The sequence below is a fragment of the Notamacropus eugenii genome, chromosome 1 (assembly GCF_028372415.1).
Source record: "Notamacropus eugenii isolate mMacEug1 chromosome 1, mMacEug1.pri_v2, whole genome shotgun sequence".
Classification (NCBI taxonomy): Eukaryota; Metazoa; Chordata; class Mammalia; order Diprotodontia; family Macropodidae; genus Notamacropus; species Notamacropus eugenii.
Genome location: NC_092872.1, coordinates 57733195 through 57754783, shown reverse-complemented (window position 1 = coordinate 57754783; position 21589 = coordinate 57733195). Strand labels below are relative to the sequence as shown.

Here is a 21589-nt window from a genome sequence, read left to right as displayed (position 1 = left end):
CATTGCTCAGCAGATTGCTGGCTAAACAGCAAATTTATTGAATTGTATTGTAACTGTATTTGCTGTTGTGCTGCGGAGAGGAAGAATTTATGTGGTCTTACAAGAACAGAAAAGCCTATTAGAACTAGACTAGTAGACATAGAAAAGTGGTCCCTGTTCACAAGGCGCATTCAAAGATAGTCATCCAAAACACTGCAAAGCTGGCATTTTCAGAAAGACTCCTTTGTCCTTCTGGGCCTGGCAACAATATTGTTAACTTCCCAAAGACAGAGGTCCTTAACTTGGGAGTCTACAAGCACCGCCCCTCCAAAAAGTCTGTGCGCAGACTTCAGAAGGTCCTTGAACTTGAATGGGGGAAAATTAACTATTTTAATGTGGTTTCCTCTACACTTCTATATATTTTGTTTCATGCATTTAAAACTATTACTCTGAGAAGTTCAAAGGCTTTTTAACAGACTGCCAAATGGGTCCATGAGACAAAAAAGGTTAAGGACCCCAGTCGTGGAGCCTTGGTTGCCAAGAGTCTGAACTGGGTCCAGCTCTAGAAGAACGACTCAACCAGTGATGAAGACAGAGGAATAACAATACAGTATGAGAGGTTAGGAGCTATCCCAACTCAGCAGCACTCTGGGTTTTTACTTTCCACATTTCTATTTCAATACTTCCACTTGTCCAATATGCATATTAACACTGGTGCTTTCTTTTCTTTTCCTTTATTTTTCAAGGCAGATATAAAGGAAAGTCAACAGCTTTGGAACCTTTTTTTTCTTTTATTAGGACTGAAAACTTTACCTGATTCCTCCTTGGAACCCTGTTTGAGTTTGTACAGGATTTTGGCTCTAAGAATAAAGCATCTCATCTATCTGTCGCCATCACCATCTGCCCTCTCAATTTATCAGACTGGTAGCTGATCCAGGAAGCTAGGCTTGGGGCAGACTCAGCTCAGCTATTTGTCTCTGAGACTGTTAGCTTTTGAAATCTTACAGGAAGGTAGTCACAGCCCCTACACAGGAAGAGATGAAGAGTTCAAGATGAGAATGGCATACGGGGGACTCGGCAGGGACTAGAGCAGATTCACTGGCATCTTTCTCCCTCGACTCAAACCCTTGTATGATTGCGTTGGGGGAAGATCTTTTGGGCCTTTTGGCACAGGGGCCTCATGGACTTCTGGGAGGACACTGAAGATACTTGGCAGTCACCATTGAAGCTGGGATAATATCTCTACAGGGTCAAAGGATCCTTGCCCTTCCATCTGCTTTCTAGGTCCTCCTTGTGAAGGAACTTAAAGTATCACACTGAACTGTGACATCTCTCCTTTCTTTGCTCTTAAGTCTGGGCCCCAGGCGGGGCTTAAGAATGGAAACCTTCCTGTCTCTTTCAGCTTGAATGAAGTATCTCCATGAGAAAGCTCTGAGATCTCAAAGGTAAGTTGATGACCAATTTATCCTACTAAGTTATCATTTCTAGGGTTAGAAAATGGAAGAAGGAAGAAATCTGGGAACTTCTTGGTAGAGATGGGGAGAAGTAGAGGACAAGGATGGCATTATAATAGCATTTCTGGAAGATGGCAGAATCAGAGTGTTAGAGTTCTAAGGATCTGAGCGTACAGAACGTCTGAACTGGAACAGAGCTTAGAATGGAACAGAAGCGGTTAGAATGTAAAGGAATCATAGAGAACATCTAAAAATAACCATAACTAACAATTATACTGTGCTTTAAGACACAGTGTGGCATACATAGTCTATAAGGAACTAATGAAATTGATGACGTAAATTTCTTGGTGACTATCTTAGTAAAATAAGAGTACAAGTGGTAGCTTTATCTAAGTAGATAGAGAACCAGCCTCACAGTCAGAGAGGCCTGGGTTCAAGTCCTTCCTGTGATACACACTGGCTGTGTTACTCAGGGCAAGTCATTTAACCTCTCAATGTTCTAGATATCTCCGGCTATTCTTTCCAGAGAAGGTGCTAACTGTTGTTTTAACAAAGAATTTCCTCACTGGGAGTTCCTTACTCCAATGAAAGTCACATATACAATCAATCTACCTATCTGTATTGAAATACTTACATATGTGACTGGGTATATATAAACATATATATAATATGTGTGTATACACACATATACATATATAAATATAAATGTGAGTGGATATATATGTGTGTAACTATATATACATACTGTATATAATATACACACATATATATGCATATATATGTGTGTGTTTGCCCGGATATAGATAGATAGAAATATAAACATACACGCACACACATATATATGTATATGTATATATGTGTATAAATATATGTGTGTATGTATCATTTTGTTTTGCAAAGTGCTTTGCCTATCGATAGTAACTCCTTTGAGCCTCACAACAAGCCCATGAGATGGATACTCTAGGTATTATCTAACTCAGCCCCTTCGTTTTGAAAAAGAGAAAACTGTTACTGAGAGAAGTGATGTGACTTCAAGGTCATTCACGAAGTCATGGAACTAGAGAGCAGGTCCCCAGGCTTCCAGACTCCTGCTGTGATGCTAGCTGAATAAACAGCCATCCTTCTAAGAGAACCAAATTCCTTTCAGCTGTTTTTGGAATGGAAGGAGACTGAGAATGAGACCACCATGTTCCATCCCTGCAAAGTCTTGCAATTTAAAAAAATGCTTTCACGAGCATTATCTTATTTTATCCTCACAGCAACCATGTGAGGCAGAGAGGACAGATATTTTGTTTTACATGAGGTACATACGTAAAAAATACTCTTATTTATAGATAAGGAAAAGGCCTTCAGAGCATCTTCTAGAAAACAGAAGGAGCTGCCTTGTTTCTTTGCTTTTCTCTCCCATGACAGCTTCAGACTGAGAGCCTGATCAGTGAGGAGCTGGGCCTGCAAACCATCAAATATTATGTGAACACAATTGTTTAGGCTGGTCATAGGCTATTAAACATATAGAAGAAAAATGGTCCCTGACCACAAGGAGCATTTTATCCAGTCAGAAAATAATGCATATAGATCAATACTATTATTTAAAAAGATTTCTTTTCCTCATCAAATGTCAAGCAAAACTGAAGATAAAACACTCATGAAGGTTGAATTTTCATGTTTTAGGTGTACCTCCTTTAAGATTTTATTTTTCAGTTTGTTCTTTGCTATTTTTGCCATATTGTATCATTTAAATTTCTTACATGCTAACTTTTCATTTGTGTGATTAAAGGAAAATTCCAATACAAAAAAAAGAGCTTTAAAGGAGAGGAGTAGGGTAAGAATTGTCCTTCAGTTTAGAGAATATGAAGGGATTAATTAGAAGAGGCTTCCTGAAAGAGGTGGTAATGAACTATGATTTAAAGAAACCAGAGGATGGAACTTGCCATGTGAACTCTAGCCTTCACTACTTCACTAGTATTTCCTCACAAGGAGGTGATATGCATGATGGGGTTTGTAGCCCCTGGGGCTCTGATCAAGTCAGGTGCATTGGGTGGATGCATACTAGGTTGTACCACACAGTTTCCCCCAGTTTCTCTTCACTGGTCCTGTATGAACTGAGAACAAAAAGACATAACTACAGAGAGGATATGACTGATTTGTGCCTGGTAGCTTCTAAGAAACGTAGGATCATGGATTTCTAGCTCAAATGAACCTTAGAGGTCTTCTAGTCCAGCACTTTCATTTTAGAGATGAGTCAACTGAGGCTCAGAGAGGTTGTGATCTTACCAAGGTCAAACAAGTAGTAAATGACAAAACCCCGGTTTGAACTCAGATCTTTTGACTCCAGATCCAGCACTACACTATGCCATACTACCCATACTACTGAGTACATTTAGCTGCATTCTGACTTCCACCATATCTAGGGAAGGTTCTGAGACCCTAAGATTCCCTAAATCTGTCCTTGTGCTCCAGAGGAGCACAAATGAGCCTGTACTCCAGGAGACCTATGCTAAGTATAGACCAATAAGATTCTTATTTCCTCCCTGATTCATGTGTACTCTGGTTCCCCACAGTTAGTCCTTTGGGAGGGTTATGTTCTCCAGGAGCCATTTATTCAGACCTTCACCTTGTATAAGGTGAACCAGTGCTCCATAGCAGATCAGGGAGACTGGTTTTCTTAGGAACAGGAACCTTAGGAACCCTTAGGACTTGGCAAAATCTACAATAGCACTCAGATCTCCCAACCTCCAGTCTAGAGTCCTTTTCATTACACTATGCTCCTCACTTCCTTCCCCTAAAAGGACACAAACGTAGCCTCTTTCTATAGGCCACTGGGTAAATGGTCTCTGCCCTTTGGGGTAGTTTATGCTGCATTTCATTTTTAAGGTCTTTGGGCCATATTCTCACTTAAAATAGGGGGTTGGTTCGACATGGGATTAGATTAGGAAGGGATTCAGTTGATTCAGTGTCCAGTATCATCCCTGGAGAACTAAATGATACTCAGAAATTGAATCCCTCCAGTCAGGAGATTTAACCTTCACTTGGAGAACTGATCACTATTGACCATCTGATCTCACATAATCACTCTGCCTGTTGCCTCCCCCATTAGACTGTGAGCTCGTTGTATGCCCAGTGCTTAGCACAGTACCTACATCAATAAATATTTGTTGACAGACACATGATCAGATAGTTCCACGGGTTTCTGTTTTCTTGAGATGCTTTTCTTATGCTGGTTGTCTGTATCTAATTAATGAGTTTCACCTCTTTAAAAGGGGACTCAAAGCATTGGGGTGGGAGGAGAGTGAAATCTTTCAACAAGTCATTTGCCTTCTGAACTTCAGTCCCACAAAATGACAGGCTATTCTAATTGAAAAGAACCTTCAAGACCATCTAGTCTAATATCCTGATAGATAAGGAAACTGAGTCTCAGAGACATTAAATAACTTACCCAAGGTCATATGAGTCATAAGCATTGGAGGCAGGACTAAAGCTCAGGTCTTCTGATTTCACTACATGTTGCTGCTTTCCCATTAAAAGCTATTTCTGATTCTTAGCTAGCATGACAGGATTAATGATTAAGAGCAGTGGACTTGAAGTCAGTGTACTTTGATAGGTAGTGAGTTGCCTGTCAATAGAGGATCTTGAAAAGAGGCTATATAATGACTTGTTGAGAATGATTTAGGGGAGATTCCTGCATTGAGTGAGAGGTTGTACTAGGTGACCTTTGAGTTCCTGGGCTTTTAAATCCTGTGACTCTTCCAGTTCTGGTCTTTGGCAAAGTCCAGGAGAAGAGGAGTTAGATAGGGAATGTCACTGTTCTGGATTGGTATTTGGAAATGAGACTTAAAAGAGCAGATGCAGGTTTTGGTGCCTGAACTAAGAAGGGGAAGATTGGAACAATTGCTGTTTCAAAAGCACAAACCCTGCTGATGGATGAGTTAGCCTGTCTGTACCTGGTCTGGAATGCAGTTTTCTAGGGTGAGGCCAGTTGAAATGCATAGCACCCATCCAGAATGAGGAAGATGTCATGGGGCTACAAAGGGGTCCACCACCGGAGGGGTTATGGCAAATGAGCTTTTGGAGGTTCTTAGGCTTAGGTCTGCACAGAGACCTCGCCCTTTCTCACGAGTAATAAATAGAAGTGGAAACTGAACAGGGAACAACATGGACATTAGGGTTCAAATAATGGCTCTGCCGTTTACTGGCCACATATCCTGGGGCAAATCAGTTTTATTAACTTCAGAATGGGAATAATAATATTCTCTGTTACCTACATCATAGGGTTATCATAATGCTCAAATGAGATCATGAATAAAAAGTATTTTGTAAGCATGGCATCGCCATGTAAATGTCTGTTATTATTATTGGTGGTGGTGGTGGTGGTGGTAGTAGTGGTGGTAGTAGTAATAGCAGTAAAGTGGGGAGTAGAATATTTGCCCCTGTGCTTCACAGCAGTGTTGTTTAAAAAGCACTTTGTAAAGAACAGTGGCCATGGATGCCGTCATTATGATGTCAGTGTTCCCACTGGAACCCTGGAGGAATTCCTTCCATCAGAGAAGAATTTCCCAAGGCCTCTGACTCTAGAAGGAAGTTCTGGGTTCCAAGTGAAGAAATGTCGTTTTGAGGCAAGGGTAGCTTCCCTGATAGGGACTCAGACCTGGTGCTGAGGACCTGGGAGAAACAGCCAGAGTGAACCTCAGTTTGGTGAGTGCTCTCCCTTGGGTGATCTTTTCTGTGGAACTTTGGTGATGGCCTTATAAAGATAAAGCAGGTCAGTGGATGGAATAGGAGAGAATGGGGAGCCAGACCAAGAATATGGTTGGAACCGTCTCGGCTCTCTCTCTCCAATGAGGGCTACTGGCCTCTCATAGATGAAGAATCCCCTAAGAGGGTTGAGCTTTTTCACAGACCAGTGATCTCCCGAGAGCTGAAAAAGTCCCTAGTACATGCTTGGACCTGCCACTCATTCTTTTCTCTTTCCTCTCTCTGCTTTCCCCTCCATCCACTGCTCCTATGACCATGAATTCCTCTTCATGAGTACCTTCTCTTCATCATTCACAATTAAAATGATCTCCTCCTGCCCATCCTTGTTGCCTCCTTTGTCTCTTCTTTCCTGTTCCCATCTCCAGCATCAGGGTTAGATTCAGGCCGCCAGACAGATGTCTGATAAAAGAGCACAAGTCCTCTGCCCCACTGGCATTTTAAACAGGCTTGGTGGTGTCTGGCTAATTATTTGTCAATTAAATTAAGTTCCATTTAATTTAATGGTGGGATTTTAATTTTTGTGTGGTTTCTGATGGAAAAAGAATTCAAAAAGAAGTTTTGTACAGAAGCAAACACTTCACATCTATTAGAGCTGAAAGAATACTTAGAAACCACCTTGTCCAACCCCCTCAGAGGAAAAATCAGAATTCCATGGTAAATTTCAAAAAATAGAACCCAGGTCTCCTGCCTTCAATACAACTCTCTTTCACCCAGTTTCCCAAAATATGACTTTCAGAGGTATTGGTCAGGCTCATTCCCTTCCCAAGTACTCTTGGCCTCATGATGCAAGATGAGTGTGTTTAGTCATTTTCAGTCATGTCTGACTCTTCATGACCCCTTTTGGGATTTTCTTGGCAAAGATATGGTTTGCCATTTACTTCTTCAGTTAATTTTACAGATGAGAAAACTGAGGCAAACAGGGCTAAGTGATTTGTCCAAGGTAAAATTATACATGTGAAATTATGCAAAACATATTTTCATATTAGCCATATCACAAAACAAAGTCAAAACAAGTGAGAAAATTATACTTCAATTTGCACTAAGTTCCTTAGTTTTCTCTCTTGAGGTGGATAGCATTTTTTTTTTTTATCATGAGTCCTTTGGAATTATCTTAAATCATTGGCTTGACCAGAATATCTAAGTCTTTCACACAACCGAAACTGCTTTCCAGAATGGACAAGTTCATAGCTCCACCCGCAGTACATCAGTGTACCTATTTCCCCATATCCCCTCAAGCATTTGTCATTTTCCCTTTTTGTCTACTAGGCAATATGATGGATGTAAGATAGTACATCAGAGTTTAATTAATTTTTGTTTCTCTAATTATTAGTGATTTAGAGGCTATTTTTCCAATTTCTGTTCATAGATTGAATTTCTAACTCTGAAAGCTATTTATTCATATGCAAAAGATAATCCTTCATGGCCATTAAGTTCCTTACAGGACCTCAGAAGAAAATCTGAAGCAGTGTTACATTAACTTAAGGCTTAAATCATTCTATCTTGGACTTGTGAAGTCTGGCAGGGGCTAAATATGGTGAAAACTGATAGAACATTAGGGGAAATCATGCCTGCTGATTTAAAATCAAACCATTCAGGGCACTTTTGCATTTAAGTTGGCAGAACATCAGTCATGGCAGTGATTTCATAAAAAGTGTAGAGAAAGAAATCAACCTGTGGTTTAAGCCTGAAGATCTGGCTTACTCTGTCACGCCACTGTGATAATAACTGAGTGTATGAATAGGAAACTTAAAAATAGCAACTTCTAGCAACATGGCATGTATATGAGTGTGTTTATGTATGTATGTATGTAGAATACAAATTTTCATTCCAGGGGTTAAGAAGCAATGAAGCCATATTTCTTTTCTAAAATACCAGAGTTCTGAGCATCACTGGGCTACACCAGTCTGGTATCCACACTAAGACCAGTACCAATATGATGAGTGGTGATGAGGATGCAAAAGAAAGCACATGAAGAAGGAGCCTGGGCATGAGAGAAAGACTCAATCTCAAATCAAATAACACTTTTCCATAACCCTTCAGAAATCAGGGACCAAAAGAATAATGGCTAAATAAGGTACTGAACAATTTTAATAGCTCCAATCTGAGCTATTCATACAAGTTATCAGTGCCAAAAATTGGGAAATGACAGCAGGATCTCAGGGTTATAGATCAAGAGCTAAAAGAAACATGCAAAGTCATCCAGTTCATTACTGTACAGATGAGGAAAATAAATTCCCGAAAGGTTGTGACTTGCCCAAGGTCACACAAGTTGTAAGTGAGAAAACTGGAATTCCAACTTAGGTCCTCTGATTCCAAATCTAGTGTTCTTTCCCACTGAACCACACTACCTCTAGGCAAAGGAGTTGAACTTGATTATAACAATTTCCTACAAAACTTCACCTTATGTTAGGAGGTCATGTGATCCAGTGGAATGCATCCTATTTTGATTTTGATTCATAGGTTTAACTTGCAGCTCTGCCACTTATTGTCTGTGTGACCTTGGACAAGTCATTTCGACTCTAAAAAAGAATCCCCAAATTGCCTCAGCCAGAAAACACTTGCTCTTCCCAAGCAGAGGCAAGGCAGCCAAAGGCAGCTTATAGTACAAATTCATTGATAAAACACTTTGAAGTAGTACAACAGAAGATTATAAATTAATTTTAAAACTGTGAAAAACAATGGAAGCAAAAACGGAAAGCTTTGTTTGTCATGAGACCTAAATGAGCCACCTCCATTGTCTCTAAGATGGGTGTAACTGTCAAGGGGTCAAAAAATAAATGTAAAATGGGACAGATGTTCATGTTTCTGTAACAATCTATATTCATCATCAGTGTCCAAGGAATCCCCTTTTGGACCCCCGTATCAGTCCCTAGCTCATTATGTGAAAATGTAGAAATGGTAGAGGGAGAGATTTGATTGCAGTCAACAAACATTTATTATCCTGATGTCATGGTCCTCTTCGAGAACGAAGAGCAAACATCAAAAAAGCCCTTACTGTGTGACAGTCACCATGCCAACTGGGAGAGACACAAAGAAAAGCAAAAACATAGTGTTTGCCTGCAAGGAGTTCATTTTCAAAGAGGAGAGAAGTATGCAAAAAACTGTATACGCTGTAGTGCAGTGGATAGTGCTGAAGTCATGAAGACCTGTCTTATATCCAGCCTCAGATGCTTACTAGCTGTGTGACCCCTGGACAGGACACTTAACCTCTGCTGGTCTCATTTTCCTCATCTGTAAAATGGAGAGAATAATAAAACCTACCTCCCAGAGTTGTTATGAGGACCAAATGAGGTAATCCATGGCACATAGTGGAAGCACTCCATAAATGTTAGCTATTATTATAATTACTTCTAGCAGGGGCTTAATAAATGCTCATTAAATTGAATTTGAACTTACTTAGAAATCTATTTCAAAAACTTTTCAACAAGTACAGTGGAAATACTTCATTAAGATGTGCTCCAAGTATCTGAAGGGCTGTCACCATGTCTCTCTGATCTTCTCTAAACTAAAATTCCCCACTCCTTCACCTTATCCTCGTGTGGTATGAACTCAGGACCTTTCACCATCCTGTCTTCAGTTTATCAATGTCCTTCTTAAACCGTGGATCCTAGAATTGAGCACAAAACTCCCCGTTGGATGGCGGATCAGTGCAGGAAACAGAAGCCCAACCACATGCTTATTTCTAGAAGATGGCCTTCTCTTTATTTTCAATTCAGATCACATAATTTTTTTTCACCACCCTATCACACTGTTGACTCATAAACTTGCAGTTTTACTAAACTCTCAGATCCTTCTCACACAAACTGCTGTCTAACTAGCTATGTCTCCTGATCTCATGCACTTGTGACAACAGTTTTTTGAACCCAAGCATAAGACTTTGCATTTTCTGCCACTGAATTTGGTTGTATTAGATTCAGCCTAATTTTCTAGATTATCAAGATCTCTTTGGGTCCCAGTTCTATTATCAACCCCTTCACCCTGATGTCATTAGCAGTTTTGATAAGCAAACTACCTAGGCCTTTATCAGAGTTATGGATAAAAATGCCAAGGGGATGGAACTACAGCACCTACTCTGGTGCCAGGCACTGTGCTAAATGCTTCCTAATTATTATCTCATTTGATCCTCACAACAACCCTGTGAGGTAGGTGCTGTCATTATTCTCATTTTACAGTTGAGGAAACTGAGGCTGACAGAGTTTCGCCCAAGTCATATGGCTAGTGTCTGAGATTAGATCTGGACTCTGGTCTCCCTGATTTCAGGCCCAGAACTCTACCTACTGGTAGAGTGTCTCTGTAACATAGAACCAAGCACAAATTCCCGGGGCATTATAAGTTAGACTTTATCCTAAGTGGAAACAAAACCATAATGATTAATCTTTGAACTCAGTCTTTCGGTGATCTCTGAAGGCATATAATGGTATTTTATTATCTAACCTATATCTCTCCATCTTTTCCATAATGATAACATGAAATATTTACTTTTACTCCCTTGACTTTGGTGTGTAATGGATAGAGTGCTGGATCTGGAGTAACAGACTTGAGTTCAAATCCAGCCTCAGACACTTCCTAGCTAAGATCCTTAACTTCTGTCTGCTCTGGTTTTCCTCATCTGTAAAACTGAGGAGATAAATATTACCTACTTCCCAGGGTTTCTGAGAAGAACAGATGAGATAATACTTGTAAAGTACTTAGCACAACGTCTAGCACGTAGGAGGCATTTAATAAAGGTTTATTTCCTGTTTGTTTCCCTTCTTCCTACTTTCTAACAAAGGGTAACCAGAAATGGAAACAGTCACATGGGGACATAGTGTATTCACTCCTTTCCTGAAGGTCTTCATGCAGAGGCTAGATGATTACTTACCAAGTGTGTTGTTGGTATGCTTTATCAGCTAAGGGTTGGACTAGATTGATCCGAAGTCCTTTCCAACAATGAGATTCTCTTTCTTGCCCCTGCCCCTTATCTGTACCCATCAAGGTGTAGCTGACTTTGTTTTAAGGGTAGAGGAGTGGCAACCCCAAATTTCCTGGTTTAAGTTGTCAAAGGGAAATTGACTGAAGGCTGGGGGCATGTGCAGGGATGGAGACAACCCTGAGCTGAACCTCCCTGCAAACAGATGTAGCTCGAGAGCTGCCTGGTTGGGGTTTTCAGTTCCTGTTGAGTCAGTCTCCCCCCAGGTCTACAGTGTGGTCAGTCTTGGGGCTGAGCTGAGAAAAGGGCAGCCGCTGCTGCACGGGAGCACATGGAAGGAATTAATACAAGCAAGAGGACTGAGTGTGGGTTAGCAGATATGAGACCAAACAGAAATGACATGGTAATATGGAGATCAAAGGATCATAGTCATAGAATAGGAAGGAATCTCAGAAGAAACTGAGGCCCAGAGAGAAGTTAGATCTTCTAACTCCAAGTCCAGAAATTTCCCCACTGTACTCTGAAGAGCAGTACAATGGGATCCAGAAAACTTTGCTTGGATTATAGTCCTACCTCTATTTCTAGTTGACTCAATGATCTTTGGTGAGTTACTCAACCTTGTTGGATTAAGAAGTCCTTAGTTCCATCTTCTGTAAAGTGAGGAATTATAATTATATATATGTACATTATGTATAATGTATATAATTATATCACCCTAAACCTAAAGGTTTAAAGCTGGGAGGGACTTTAGATATCACTTAGTCAGTCAATCAATAAACATTTATTAAGGACCTACTATACACCAGGCAGAGACAGTTAGGTATTGCAGTAGAAGGAATTTTGGCTCTGGAGTCAGAAGGACCTGATTTCAAATTCAACCTTGGATACTTACTAGCTGTGTGGTCCTGGGCAAATCAACTTAACTCCATTTGCCTAAATTTCTTCATCTGTAAAATGAGCCAGAGAAGGGAATGGCAAACCATGCCAGTGTCTTTGCCAAGAAAACCGCAAGTGGGGTCACAGAGAGTCAGACATGACTGAAAAGACTCAGTGACAACATATGTCAGGCATTGTGTTAAACTTTGTGGAATACCAAAAGTGCCAAAAAAAAAAATTCTTGTCTTCAAGGAGTTTAAAATCTAATGAGGAAGAACATTTTCATTTTTCATCTAAGGAAAATAATGCCCCAAAAGATTCACCAAGATCATACAGGATTCAAACTCAGTTCCTCTGAATACAAATCCATCACCCTTTCAGCCTGTCACAGATGGTTGGACTAGATGGGTAGTTGTCAGTTTTTTCAGAGCGTGAGGTAAATGTTTTCCCTCCCCCATCTCCAAATTAATTACATTAAGTAATTTATCAAGCTTACTACCATAATACATTGTGCTTTCTTCCAGGGATGCAAAGGTAAAAAAGAAACATGATTCCTCCCACGAGGCAGGTCTTACTTTTATCATAGATGTACATGATAGCAGTTCTACTATTGGTATCCTTTGAGAAAAAAACAAAAGCAACTATAACTAACAATCAGAAGTTATTATGAAGCCAGGAATATTTTTTTTGTTTTGTTTTTGCTTTGGGAGGCTATTGGGACCAAGTGACTTGTCCAGGGTAATACAGCTAGTAAGTGTCAAGAGTCTGAGAACACATTTTGAACTCAGGTCCTCCTGACTCCAGGGTTGGTATTCTATCCACTGCCCCACCTAATTACCCCACCAGTAATGCTTCTTAATGGGCTTTCTTGATTGATGGCATCTGCATACCTTTGAAAATAATTCCTAGGTATGTGAGGCATATTATTCAGTCTACAGCAGTTAATATGTGCTTATTTTTCCTACAGATCAATACTACATATTTTGTTAGAACTAAAGAGTAAAATAACAATGGTTGCTGTGCACATGGATCCCTTTCTTTTTCATTATTTTTATTTCGTTAAATATTTTCCAATTACATGTAAAATTTTTTAAATAATAATTTTTAAAAATTTTGAGTTCCAAATTCTCTCCCTCTCTCCAACTCCTCCTCCCTCCTTGAGAAGGAAAGCAATTTGATTTCGATTATATATGTGAGGATCATGCAAAACATATTTCCATATTAGCTGTGTTACAAAAGGAAACAAAATAAAACAATAAAAAAATTTTTTTTAAGTATGCTTCAATTTGCATTCCAAATTCATAATTTCTCTCTCTAGAAGTGGATGGCACTTTTCATCATGAGTCCTTTGGAATTGTCTTGATCAGAGTAGCTAAGTCTTTCACAGTTGATCAGTAGATCCCTTTCGGTAACTTTACATCCACCCCACCACCGCATCATGACCTACCCGGCAGTCTTTTTTCTTCTCCACCATGTTTTGTGGGCTCTTTGACCAGTCTGGTTTTTCACAAGTCATTCAATTTGGGGAACCTGGGGCAAGCAGCATGGTGTAGGACTAAGACCCCTGAACTTTGCCTCTATCTAGTTCTGTGACCATGAGCAAGTCAATTTTCCCATCAATAAAGTTAGATTAGATGGTGGTTGGATTAGATGATATCTGAAGTCCTTCCCAAATTTAATCTGTGGCAATGACTAAAGTCTTGACTCTTGAAAGAAAGACTTCAGAACAGGTCTTTCCTTCCCCCATCTTCTCATTAAACCCCTTCTTCCTAAAAAAAATGGTTCAATGGACAGGGATGGGTTGAACCTTTCAGTAAGACTTGCTCATTTGCCGAAATACCTTTGAGAACAACTTAATCTATTGAATCAAGTGGAATTTAGTAATGTGAGAGCAGAAGATGTTGGTGGTCTAATTGAGGAATATTTCCTAACAATTCTCCACTCACTTTCATCCCTTTTTTCCTGGATGGTTTCTTCCTCTTTGGTTTTTGTGTGCTCGTTTTGGACATGATACAATTACCTGCTTTTTCAGAGACTTATATGAGTTTCATAGCCCATGTTGGCTTTATAAGCCACAATCTTCTACTGGCCTGACAGTCCTCGTAAGCTGGTGTTTGGGAGGCAGGCAAGGTGATAACCCCACATTTCTGCCTAAATAAGTCACAATCTCTGCCATATGGAAGCCCCTTCATTTCCAAAGAAGTTCCTCAAAGTTTCTCCAAAGATCATTTTAATGTTACTTAAAGACTGCTGGTCTTTCTGTTCCTAGTCTATTTTATAAGTTGGTTTCCCTTACTGGGCTCTTATTTTTCCTTCTCTTTTTAGCAAAACTGGAACCCAAAGGGCCACCATCCACAGTACTCTATAGCTCAAACTTTATTACTAGTAAGTAGACTGTGTGACTCTGGGTAAATTGTTTAACTACTTTGGGTTTGTTTCCTTCTCTGTAAAATGAGAGGGTCAGACTAGTCATCTAGTTTATAACATTGGGGAATATTAAGACATCTTTTTTAAAGGTTAAAAGAAATTTTCATATCCATCTCTCTCCTCCTCCCCCATTTTATTCAGTTCAATTCAATCCAATTCTATAAACATTCATTAAGTGCTTTCCTTCATCAGACAGTGAGTGTCAAAACACATTCTCTCCCTCACCTTGTTGTGTAGGGAAACCTTGGGGCCAACCTGACCCATTTGATCTTTCTGAGAAACCACAGTCGTTTTGCACCCTCAGGATTTCCTCCTCTACCTCTCTGACCAAGCAGAAGAAGGCATTCATTTGCTATTGGTACACTGTTTAAAAAAAGCTGGGGAGGAGGAAGTGCCAGTGGATAGGCCTAGAGAAATGGAGACTGGTTATTATAAAAAATATGAGTTGTCTTTGAAGTTGGAAGCTGGGGTTAGAGCAGGGTTTGGATGACTGAAACTACAAAAACAATCACTCTGGTTGTTTCCTCCTTGCTGAGATGCCCATGGTTCTTTTCTTTTCCCTCTTCATCTTCCTTAAGCACTTAATAAAGCCCTTTCACTCATGGTGTTACATCACCCCAAATTCAGTATATTCCCTTGCTAACACGGTCAGATGGATTAAGGATGCAACAGCTATCTAGACTAACTCTTCAGTCTAGGCTGATGACTTCATGAAAGACCTAGTTCCTTCCTAAGCATGCTGAGGTTTGTAATTCAAGATCGTCTTGCTAGCTAAGAAATCTTGGTGAGTAAACAAAGAGACCTGTCTAACATCTTGGTGTTGAGGCTGCTGGGAACAGCTGTTATCAGCTCCACCCACCCTCTGGCCTTTGATAACTACTTTTTGTTTGTATAAATCCCCTACCTCAGTTTCCCTTTAAAATGTCATGTATCTCCTCCCCCTCACCAGACTCAGTAACTTCTTTCAGCTTATACCATCATGTGTCCTGCCTCAACCAAATACATACAACAACTAGCCAGTCATCATAGCAATAGGTGGAATCTATATAGTGCTTTTAAATTTGTAAAGCACTCTGCCTACATTAGCTCATTTAAGCCTCATAGCAACTCTGTGAGACTGGTGTTGCTGGTATTATCTCATGTTATAAATAAGGAAACCAAGGCTCAAGCTAAGTGGCTTGACCACAGTCACACAGTTTATAAATTTTAGAAGCTGGATTGAAATCCATGTCTTTCCTGCTTCCAAGTCTTTTTCCATTTATTCCATACTGCCCCTACTGAGCCAATTTATTTGCTGACAACTCTGAATATATTATTTTTACTTCTGAATTCTTTCCCTCCCACTGCCCTTTCCCACCCTACTCTAACCCACTGAGAAAAAACAAAATCTGTTGCAAACATGTACAGTGAAGAAAAACAGATTTCCTCATTAGCCATGTCTACAAAAACTGTGCCTCAGTATGTGCTGAGTTCATCACCTCTCTCTATAGAAGTGAGTAATATGTTTTGTCATGAGTCCTCTGGGATTGTGGTTGGTCATGCTGGTGATGGGCATTTCTCTAATTTAGAGCATCATTTCACGTGGTTATTGGATTTCTTGCTTTCAAACATGCTTATTCATATCCTTTGATGTTTCTTATTTGGGAACTAGTAAATATATTTCTCCATGAGTTTTGGTGACCAAAAAAGTAATCACCTGTAATTTTCCTTTTGGTGCTGAACCTTTTGATACCTAGCAGCTATCAAATTGATCTTCCCCAAACAATGATCTAATCCTATCAACCCCTCCCCCTCCATATACCACTTAAAAAATTCTAGTGGCCCCTTCTCATGTCCAAGATCAAATATAAAATTCTGTTTGACTTTTAAAGCCCTTTATAATCTTTTTATCTTTCCGATCTTATCACACCTCCCTCGCCTCCACATACTCAGTGACACTGGCCCCCTTGCTTTTCCTTGAGAACAACACTCTATCTCCTGTCTCTGAACATTTTTACTAGCTGTTTTTCATGCCTGGAATATTCTCCCTCTTCATCTCCTTTCCTTGTTTCCTCAGCTTCCTTCAGGTCCTAGTGGAAGTCTCGCCTTTTTTTAAGTAACCTTTCCCAATTTTCCTTAACCTTGGTTTTTTGAGACTACTCCCCCCGAGATTACGCTCAATTCATCCCATATTTGTCTTGTTTACATAAAGCTGTTTGCAAGTTATTTTCCCTGCTAGACTATGAGTTCCTTGAGATCAGGGGCTGGGTTTTTTTGTTTTTGTTTTTTGCCTTTTTATATCCCCCCAGTATTTAGCAGAGTGCTAAGACACAGTCGGTTCTTAATAAATGCTAGTTGATTGACATATGTCATCACTGAGCCCATATACAAAAGCCTCTCCAGATTGATATGCTCTATCAGAATTTGTGCTCCACTGTTGAAACATTTGAATATATGGGGACTTTTTTTATTATTAAAGACTTCCTTAGGATGTAAGCCCAATAACAGAGTCTCTGGTTCAAAGGGTGTAGACATTTTAGTCACTTTATTTATTTGCATAATTCCACATTGCTTTCCAAAATGGCTGTACCATTCCACAGCTCCACCAACAATGTATTAATGTGTCTATCTTCCCACTCCACCTCCAACATTGACTGTTGCCATTTTTATTATTTTTGTCAATTTTCAGGATATGAGTAAAACCTCAAAATTGTTTTGATGTATATTTCTCTTATTAGTGATTTGGAGAATTTTTTCATGTGGTTGTAAATACTTTGCAGTTCTTTTGAGAACTTGTGTCCTTTGACTATCTATCTGTTGAGGAACACTATTATTCTTCTACATATTTATTAATTGTTCATATATCTTGGATACCAATCCCTTATCAGAGAAATCTGATACAAAGATTTCCCCCCCATTTAACCATTTCCCTTCTTATCCTAGATGTATTAATGTCGTCTGTCCAGAAACTTTTCAGTTTCAAATAATCAAAACTTTTTATCTTTTGTAATTATGTCTAGCTCTCATTTGGTCCAGAATACATCTCTTACTCAAAATTATAAAAAATAATGTTAAAAATCATCTGTATAATGGGTATCAAATTGCTTGCCTTCTCAATGGGTGGCAGAAAGGTAGAGGGAAGGAGAGAATTTGGAATTAAAAATTTTTTTAAATGTTAAAAAAAAATACATCTCTTACCCATAGATGTGAGAGGTACATAACCTATTTCTCTTCTAATTTTTTTATAGTATGATCAAAAGATCACATATTATAAGATCATATTAGGATCACATATCCATTTAGATTTTAAAATGTGTCATGGAGTTTGGTGTGAGGTGTTGGCTGGCATAGCATTTGAAAAGCCAAGTTCATCCATTGATGGTGAGTGAGTCATCGACTTCAGGACCCTCTTTCAGAAGCCCCCCCCAACTAACCCTATCTGATACTTCTTCATTGCAGCCCTCTCTGCCATACCCTCCCACCTTACCACGTCTGCTTCCTCCTTTACTTAGTACTTATACGAATCTCTTTGTTAGCATCCTGTGGTTGGGGTGTTAACCCAGTATATATGAGTGACTGGCCTTATCTGGTTTGGAGTTTAGCAATGCATCTCTTTAGTGACTATCACATACTCGTGGTTCAGTGGAAAGAGCATTGAATTCACAGTAGCAAAACCTTATTTCTGGTGCTTACTAGCTGCATGGCCTATGGGCAAGGGTTTTAATCCCTCTAGTCCTCAGTTTTCTCATCTGCATAATGAGAGGGTTGCTCTAGATGACCTCTAAGGCCCTTCCCACCTCTAGGTCTATGAATCTACTATCCTGCCTTTCTTTGGGAACTGTCTCAGCCTCTTTTCTCTGCAGTCCCATAGATTCAGAAATATTTTAGGCTTAACTGCATTCTCTGGTGTTCCTCACATCTCATTGCCCTCAGTCCCATCCTGTCTTTTAGAACTCATATACTTGCCCCTGCCCTCCCATGCTATTTCTGCTCTCCAGATAGACTATGTGCTTATGTTCACCATTGAGTATGTATATTCATGGGGCCATCACTAATAGTTTTAGATTTGTGTGGGTAGCTTATCTTTTCTCATTGATTATAACCTTCCTGAAAGCAGGTGTAGTTGAAAGAGATATAGATTTTGAAACAGAAAGTTAGGACTCATGTTCTAGGTACTCCCCCTTACTATCTTGGATCTATTAATATTTCTGAGTCACAATTAATCAATCGACAAAAACTGATTAAAAACTCACTGTGGGTCAGACAACTCTGCTAGGTACATGTAAGTACAAACAATGAAATTTCTCCTCCCCTCATTTGCAAGGAACTTATGTTCTGATGGGAGGAGCCAAGAAGGATATATAAAAATATCTACAGCATAAAGTGAATATAGACAAATGTATACAAAGTAGCTAATTACAAGGTAGTTTGGGAAGGACACCAGCAGGTGAGAGGAATCAGCAAAAGCCTTAGTTTCTTCATCTGTAAAATGGCAGTAATGATAATCATGGTCACGGTCATCATAATGCTTATCCCGCCCCTACCTCACAAGTTGGTATGAAGAAAGCTCTTTGAGATCTCAAAGTGCTATTGAAAAGAGAATTATTATTTTTGCTAATCATAAATGTAAAGCGCCTTGTATGTGTGATATAGTCTCTTCCTGCTCAGTCAAGGACTCCACAGAGAGTGATCAACAAGCATTTATTAAATGCTTATATATTAAATTTAATATAATATATTAATATACATATATTGATATGTAACATATAAATATATAGTATCTTTATCAAGTGCATATATAATGTGCCAGGCATTGTGGGGAGAACTAGGGGTACAAAGAATAATAAAACATGGTTTATGCCTTAAGGAACTCATGTTCTCATGGGAAAAACAAAGTGCAAAAAATTGAAGATGTGGGATATATACCTTCTGCAGAAGGTGGGATTTGAGTTGGATTTTGAAGGAAGCCGGAGTTGCAAAGAAGTGAGGGAGGGAGAACATTCCCAGCATGGGGGTAGGGGTTTAGGAGGACCACTGCAAGTGAAAATACCCAGAGTCAGGTGATAGAACCTCAGGTGTGAAGAACGAAAAAAGGAATCCAGGACACTGGATCAGATTATGGGGAGGGTATCAAGAGTTGGTTGGTTGGTTGGTTAGTTGGTTGTTGTCCTTTGTCTTCTAAGAGGACCAAAATGACATCACTATGATAAAGTGAAATTTCAACGTGTCCGACAGTGGCTGATCAGACCAATACAAGCTTGGAATGCTCTACCACAGGTTGAGCACAAATAGTCTGTGTGAATATTTGGGGTGGATATTCCAATTTGTGCATCCTGCATTTACTTTGTGCTGCCTCAATTCTGCTTTGCTCAAAGAGCACAACATCCTTTCTGATGTGGGCACGCCATGCTGAGTGGTCCTGGGCCAGTGTCTCCCATGTTGCACAGTCAAATCCAAAGTGGGATCAAGAATAAGAAAACTGTAAAGGTAGGAAGGAGCTAGGATAGAAAGGACTTCAAAAGTCAAACAGAGGATTTTATATTTGTTCCTGGAGGTGATAGGGAGCTCCTAAAGTTTATAGAGTAGAGGAGGGACCTATCTAGACGTGATGTTTAGGAGGATCATTTCAGCAGCTGAATGGAGGCTGGACTGGAGTGTGGAGAGACATGAGGCAGGGAGACCTCCCTGAGAACAGCACTCAGTGTGATGCTCTTTTTCAAACTGGTTGTAGAAGGGTTTCTGAATCAGTCTCTCCAAAATGAGTCTGAATAAGGAATTTTCTCCATACCTATTAGCTTCCTTCTCTACTGCTTTTCTCTTCCCATTGTGAATAGGGGAGAGAAAAATGAACTTAGACTAAAGAAGACCTGGGTTCAGATCCTACCTCAGACACTAGATTATGTGACCCTGGGGAAGTCACTCAATTTCTCTGTGCCTTAGTTTCCTTATCTATAAAGTGAAGGAGTAAGAGTCAATGGTTTCTAAGTCCCCTTACAGCTTGAAATCTAGGATCCTGATCCTGACTCCTGCCTCTGAGGATTAATCAATTGTTGCTGTACGTTTCTGTCACTGTTTCATATTCTTTCCCAGAACCATGGACAGAGACTTAATAAAGCCCAGTCCCTGGGACCCAACAGCTGTTGGAGAGGGTCCTCACTGGAAAGGGCATCATTGCTTGCACTGCAGGCCTAGAACCATCTTTTCTGCAGAATTCCTGGATTTTCTTTGATGGAAGGTGAGTGGAGTCCCTCACAGTATTGTAACTGTGGCATCACAGTAATTAGATCTAGAAAGGACCTTGAAGAACATCTAGCTCAACTCCCTCATTTTACAGATGAGGAAACTGAGGCACAGAACTATGAAATAATTTGCCCAAAGTCACACAGGGAGTAAATAACAGAGCTGAGATTTGAACTCAGGTCTTCAGACTCCTTATCCAGTGTTTTCCCACCATATTACATTGACTGTTTGGGAAAAGGGTTGGAGTTAGATTCCCCAATTAAGTTTACTTTGGCTGCAATGGAAGGTATGGAGGAGGTAGCCCCCTAGTACTGTCTACCTAGTCATTCAGATCTCTAGAGTTTAAGCAGAAACATTGATTCTGTTTTAGTCCCTTATCTCATGGGAGTTAACGCTCTTTGGATTTTCTAAGACTCCTAACTATATTGGAGAGTTAGCTATCAAAAAGGTGTCTGATTGTATTTGGAAACGACTATCATGTAACAGTATATGGGACAGTCTTCCCACACGTATGCCAAGCTTACCTCTAGGAGACTTGGACACTGGGCAGTGTCTAGGCATTTTTGTGTTACTCCTTAAACCCTGATAGTACAAATTCCCTCACCCTACCTATTTCCCTACAAGACGTAGATAAAGTCTGTCCCTAACCTCTCTCTCTCTCCTCCACCCCCATCCTTACCTACCATGGACAGGTACGTGGATGCAGTGGCCCCATAAGCAGCTGGTTCAAGTCATCTCCTCACATGTTTTGGAGGAGATTCTGGGCTCCATGAGAAAGCAAGAAGTCCTGAGAGAGGAGGAGTTCAGTCTTGTTCAGGGGGCCAGTTCCCCCACCCAGAAGGTGAAGGTGCTCATCGATCTGCTGACTGGAAAAGGCAGCCAGGGCTCCCAGGCTGGACGGGACTTCACTGAGAATTCTACTGCTCAACTCAGCATCCACAATACTGCCTATGGTAGGCAGGACCTGAAAAAG

The 21589-nt window shown here is 40.0% G+C and overlaps 1 protein-coding gene across 3 annotated transcripts in view; it reads left to right on the top strand.

Annotated features, from left to right (window-relative positions):
* The first annotated feature begins 779 nt into the window (after positions 1-779).
* Positions 780-21589, top strand: part of NLRC3 (NLR family CARD domain containing 3) — a 58918-nt gene continuing 38108 nt past the window's right edge. The window contains exons 1-3 of one of the 3 annotated variants that reach the window (XM_072603127.1): positions 780-1424; positions 20467-20611; positions 21309-21569. In XM_072603127.1, the coding sequence (XP_072459228.1) occupies positions 20605-20611; positions 21309-21569 (268 nt within the window). In that variant the 5' untranslated portion in view covers positions 780-1424; positions 20467-20604. Of the gene's footprint in view, positions 1425-5819; positions 6126-14276; positions 14356-20466; positions 20612-21308; positions 21570-21589 lie in introns of those variants that run through there. The other 2 variants (XM_072603118.1, XM_072603137.1) reach the window with 2 other exon arrangements.